Below are 5,895 nucleotides of genomic sequence, written 5' to 3' on the forward strand. Positions count from 1 at the left end.
ATGTAAAACGTGCCATCTTACATTTGGTACATTACAAATGTACCATCTTACGACTTGGCATGCACCTCAGCAGTATTCAGTACATTCACTTTATTGTGCAACCAATCTCCAAAAACTTTTTTTGGAAACCTGAAATCCTCTACCATTAAACAATACCTCCCAATATCTTTTCCCCAAAAGCCTCTGAAAACCACTATTCAAACTTCTGTTTCTGTGGATTTGGATACTGTAGATACCACACATAAGTGGAATCATACTATATTTATGTTTGTGACTGGATTACTTCATATAGCATAATGTACTGTAGTCCATCTATATTGAATTCTACAGCCTGTGTCTGGATTTTCCTTCTTTTAGAGTCTGAATAAGATTCTATTCCATGAATACCCAGATTTGCTTCATCCTTTCATCTGGGGATGAACACTGGGTTGGTTCCCCTTCTTCACCTATGTGAATAGTGTCCTTAAGGACATGCCCATGCGATATAGCTATAATATCCTGATTTCAGTACTTGTGGCTATATCATCAGAGGAGAAATTCCTTGATCCTATGATATTTTCTATTTTAATTTGAGAGGCCCCCATACTCTTCAATGATGGCTGAACTATTTTACATTCCCACTAAGAGAGCACTTCCTTGTCACAATGGTATTTTCAAATTTGTTAGCTAGCTTGTATGTCTGTTTTATAGCAGCTATCCTAAAGGATATGAAAGTCTGTTATTTTGACCTGAGATTTAAAATCACCAAAAAAAAAAAAAAAAAAAAAGATGCAGTGGGGTAACAAAAATCTGAAAGTGTCGCATCTCTCCCACTCATTCTACTTTCCACAGAGGAAAGTGCAAGCAAGCTCCACTGAATTTGGCCCATCCTGTTCTCCAGTCACAAACCCTTCTTTATTATACCATGTTCATCTGTCTGTTTCAGGTTCACCAGGCTACCTGATGATCTTCACAAGACACTTTGTTTATACTGTGTCAACTTCTCTCATGCTGTTGTCTGGGCTCCTTCCACACATTTTTTTTTTTTTTTGGAAACAAATTCTTTATTTATTTATTTATTTTATTTTATTATTATTATTTTTTGAGACAGAGTCTTGCTCTGTTGCCCAGGCTGGAGTGCAGTGGCATGATCTTGACTCACTGCAACCTCCACCTCTCAAGCGATTCTCCTGCCTCAGCCTCCCGAGTAGCTGGGACTACAAGCGCCCACCACCATGCCCGGCTCATTTGGAAAAAGTTGGGATATTGATTCATCAGACCAGCCCTAAGATAAGATGTTAGTGGCTACACATCACAGAAAGCTTGCTCTTCATAGGTAGAAAATGTGAATCTTGGTCATATTTATAACTGCACCCATAAACAAGACTCAGTCTGGGAGTAAGGCAGGATAGAGAATAGGTGCGGTGGTTGCTTTTCCCCCAGGAAATCCTCCAAAGGTACGACGTATTCAACTCAGTTTTAGGTACCTATGCAGTGAACATGGTGACGATGGAAGGGGCTCAGGGAAAAAATAGGTCTTGTTTAGACTTGCTCAACATGCAACTGAAACAAGCCTGGCTGGTTGTCAGACATGCAGGGGGATCAAAGCAGGGTTTCCTTATGTCCCTGCTCTCCCATAACCAGAACACAGCCTTCCAGCTTCCTGTGCCTGCTGAAGTCAGAATCCACCTAGGCTTCTGCACTGATACAAAGAAAAAATAATAATTAGCAAAAGCTCAGGAGGAAACTGAGAATCCCGGGAATATTTCCAGAGATCTCAGGACACCCACCTAGAGCACAGAGCTGAGTTTTGGGTGGTTCTCAGCTCTGCTGCCCACACGTGGGCTGCTCTCCTGAGCTCCGCCCAACTCGGGATGGAGGGAGGCGTGGGGACATGACACTGATGGATGGCAGCAGCCCTGGCTAGGAAGGTTGAGCTGACAGCCAGGCCTGGTGACCTATCAGGTGCCCCCGTGGGCAGGACCAGCCAGACTCCCTAGATACAAATAGCCCTGGGCTCCACGGCTTCACAGGCTTCTGGGATCGAGTCCAAATTTCTCATCGTTTGTGAAAGCTGAGCTCACAGCAGAATAAGCCACCATGAGGCTGTCGGTGTGTCTCCTACTGGTCACGCTGGCCCTTTGCTGCTACCAGGGTGAGTACATCAGTCATGAGTCCAGCACCAGCCCCTGGGACGCACCCTCCTCCGAGGTGAGGCCACTCATTTGGGCTGGAGTAGGAGTTTTCACTAAACCAAAACACCAGAACTTTTTCTGTGCTTGTTGAATGAGCCTCTCAGAAAGCTCAGGGCTATTTCTTCTCTCCAGCACCTAGGAAGTTTTATAAAATATAAATGCAGGAAAACGTTAGGAATTCTTCTGCCCGAGCTTCGCTCCTGGATGGGATCTGTGTCAGAGGATGTAATGTGAGGTCTGGGGTGAATCTGGGCTTTGCCACTTCCCAGCCATTTGACCTTTGGCACAATGCTCACCCTCCCTGACCAGCCTCCTCCAATCACTGGTGGTTAGAGCTTCTGCCAGGAGTGGCTATGGGAATGGAGTAAGATTAAGGCTGTCAAAAGTCTAGCTGTGGGCCAGGCATCATGGCTCACACCTAGATTTTAACACTAGGTATGAGCCATGTAATTTTAACACTTCAGGAAGCCGAGGCGGGCGGATCGCTTGAGCTCAGAAGTTTAAGACCAGGCAACATGGGGATACCCAGTATTTACAATAAATAGATAAATAAATAAATAGCCCACAAAAAAAATTAGCTGGGCATGGTGGCATTCACCTGTAGTTTCAGCTACTTGGGGGGCTGAGGTGGGAGGATCGCTTGAGCCCAGGAGGCTGAGGTTGCACTGAGCCGAGATTGTGCCACTGCATTCTAGCCTGAGAAAGTGATACTCTGTCTCAGAAAAAAAAAAAAAAAAAGGCTGAGTGCGGTGGCTCACACCTGTAATCCCAGCGCTTTGGGAGGCCGAGGCGGGTGGATCACCTGAGGTCAGGAGTTCGAGACCAGCCTGACCAACATGGAGGAACCCCATCTTTACTAAAAATACAAAATTAGCCAGGCGTGGTGGCGCATGCCTGTAATCCCAGCTACTCAGGAGGCTGAGGCAAGGGAATCGCTTGAACCTGGGAGGTGGAGGTTGCGGTGAGCCAAGATCATGCCATTGCACTCTGGCCTGGGCAACAAGACCAAAACTCTATCTCAAAAAAAAGAAAAATATATAAATAAAAGAGAGTCTAGCTGTAGGTATGAACTTCTTCCCTTTGTTTGTGTGACCTTGAGGAAATCACACCGAGAAGGTCTGGCAGTGTCATCAGCACAATAACGGTGTGGAAACACGGATCCCAGGGGGTGATGTCTGGTAGCCATTAGGCAGCCATGAAAAATAATCGACTTTTTCTAACATAAAGAGTATTTTTATTCTTGTGTTGCAGCCAATGCTGTGGTCTGCCCAGCTCTTTTTTCTGAGATCTCAGGCTTCTCATTCATTAGTGAACCTGTGTTCAAGTTAAAACTTGCCAAATATGATGCACCTCCAGAAGCTGTAGCAGCCGTTTTGGAAGTGAAGAAATGCACAGATCAGATATCGCTTGAGAAACATCTTTTAATTGAAAAAGTCCAGGTAATTTCTTTCTTTTCTTTTTTTTGACTCACTGCAAACTCCGCCTCCCAGGTGTAAGTGATTCTTGTGCCTCAGCCTCCCAAGTAGCTGGGATTACAGGCACCTGCCACCATGCCTGGCTAATTTTTGTATTTTTAGTAGAGATGGGGTTTCACCATGTTGGCCAGGCTGGTTTCAAACTCCTGACCTCAGGCGATCCACTCACCGCGGTCAATTTATTTCTTTTTTCATGTCGAGGCTTCTGGTCAGCAGCACAGTGTGAAGTGAGGTCAGCTTGCTGCTCTGCGGGGGACACAGGTGGTGGGGCACCTGCCTTGCTGTTCACTGCTTGAGAGAGTCACTCAGGGCCACAGGGTGGGTGCTTCCATTTCGCCTGCAGAACTCAGCTCAGCTGCGCACAGCCTCCTGCATGTTCCCCCTCCTCAGGTCACCTGCCTGGATGCCATGTCCCCAGAGTGTGCTGAGGACATGGGGAGTGAGCCTGGGCCCAAGCAGGGATGGTGAAGGGCTAAACATGACTACCTCTCAACCTGGGGACTTTTCTGAGGCCAAGCGGCCCTCACACAGTCACTGGGGAATGTACTGGGGGGTGTGGGAGCCTTGAACAGGGAGAGGAAGGCAGGGAGGGACCCAAAGCCAGGCCTCCTGCAGAGGCAGCACTGGAGGGCTGGGCTTCTCTGCAGCTTCTGCAGATCCAGGAAGGAGCTCCTCCCAGCTCCTCAGACTCCACGCTCCCCTCCTCACCCACGATGCTCTCCTGACCACGGCCAGTGGGCCAAGACCCTCGCTACTCCACCTCCTGCAGTGCCATGGAAGCGGGATGCTCTCATTCTGTCTTTCTCAAGAAATCAGAGGTTTTCCAGGGGCCTCTCAGCCTGGCTGCCTCTGGGTTGCTGTCCTGAGGTTTAGCTGCAAATGCTCATGGAAGGTGCAGGCTCAGGACTGAGAGGTGCTTGGGCCCTGAGGCAGAATTCTCACATGGGGAGGCTGGAGTTCTCCTGGAAGCCAAGCTTCCCAGAAGCCCTCTCAGCCCTGACCAACCTCTCAGTCCTGGGTCCCTCATTGTAGGAAACAGGAGACTCCAAGTCCTGGGAGAGCCCAGACAATAACCTCTGGCTGCTCTGTCCACCCCTTCTTTCCCCGCCGTGAGCACCTGGGGCCTCACACTTGGGTCCCCCCAGGGCTATTGGCCTGGCAAGGAAAGGCTGCTCCCTCACCAGCATGCGTGCTGTGAAGCCCCCAGGTCTAGGCTCTGGTTTCCCACACACACTGGGTTCCTGCCTCTGCCCTTCCAATTGTCTTTGGGAGCAGAATTCCATCGGCCACTTGGATGTTAAGATGTTGTCTCCAGGAGCTGCATGACCAACCTCACCTTCCTTTCTTTCCTTTTCTATTTCAGGAAAAAATAGCAGAGAAATGTGATCGCTGAGATGTAAAAACTTTTTAATGCTAGTTTCCACTATCTTTCAATGATACTCTGATCGTCACTGCAGAATGTAAAGGTTTCAACGTCTTTCTCTAATAAATCACTTGCCCTGCACGTCTCCACTGGTCTTGTTATGATCCTGCAGTCTTAGGCCTTGAGTCAAGGGTGGCTTTTATAGGGGAATGGCCTTTTGCTGTGGGTGATAATCAGCTCCAGAGAACTAGGTCCTGTTACCAATGGGGCCGGAGTCCAGGCACCCCAGAGGGAAATATTTGGTAGGAATCGTCCTGCATTCCTTAGACATTCCCTATCCTGTGGCCCTAAATGAAAACCATGTTAACGAGGACACAGGAATTACAGCGTTTCTGATGGCCTTGTACTGAGGGAACCCCCAGCCTGCCTGGGTGTCCAGGCCTGGAGTTCCCACCCAGCAGTGGCCCTAGTGTGATGTCCTTTAGGACCGAAGGTGAGCCTGCTTGGTGCCACCTCTGCACTATGGTTTCTCTGCCCCGTCATGTTTATTTCCTAATTTATCACAATTTGAAGGCATCTCCAGGTTTCCACATGGAGTTCACATTATTTCACTCCCCACACTCAGAGCACTCCTCAGTGTCTGCACCCTCACCAGCACCTGAGGCAAATTCTCTCTCCAGCTCTCCCAAGAGCTCCAGAGACCAGCACCCCCTGCCAACTGGACAGCTCCAAGCGTGCACTCTACAGTCCTTCCAGGAGCAGGATGTGAAACTGAGCACTGCGTCCTCCCACAGCCTGCTCTCCCTTCCATGAGCCCATCCAGGGTAACGCACCCACCCGGCAAGTCTCCTAACCAGGACACAGGGAGACCCAACAGGTTCTT

General features: G+C 48.7%; 1 protein-coding gene across 1 annotated transcript; it reads left to right on the forward strand.

The window, feature by feature from the left end:
- Positions 1-1,134: 1,134 nt before the first annotated feature.
- On the forward strand, positions 1,135-5,153 carry LOC101020054 (secretoglobin family 1D member 2-like). The gene is made up of 3 exons (XM_021925652.2): positions 1,135-2,134; positions 3,426-3,613; positions 5,013-5,153. Exons 1-3 carry the CDS (start codon positions 2,080-2,082, stop codon positions 5,040-5,042), a joined length of 273 nt encoding a protein of 90 aa, XP_021781344.1. The 5' UTR covers positions 1,135-2,079; the 3' UTR covers positions 5,043-5,153.
- Positions 5,154-5,895: the final 742 nt, after the last annotated feature.

This window comes from Papio anubis, chromosome 12, assembly GCF_008728515.1.
Source record: "Papio anubis isolate 15944 chromosome 12, Panubis1.0, whole genome shotgun sequence".
In the NCBI taxonomy this organism is placed as follows: Eukaryota; Metazoa; Chordata; class Mammalia; order Primates; family Cercopithecidae; genus Papio; species Papio anubis.

Coding starts and splice junctions, on each gene's coding strand:
- LOC101020054 (XM_021925652.2), top strand. CDS start 2,080: ATGAGGCTGTCGGTGTGTCTCCTACTGGTCACGCTGGCCCTTTGCTGC. Junction 2,135..3,425: donor GGCCCTTTGCTGCTACCAGG/GTGAGTACATCA, acceptor CTTGTGTTGCAG/CCAATGCTGTGGTCTGCCCA. Junction 3,614..5,012: donor TTTTAATTGAAAAAGTCCAG/GTAATTTCTTTC, acceptor TTTCTATTTCAG/GAAAAAATAGCAGAGAAATG.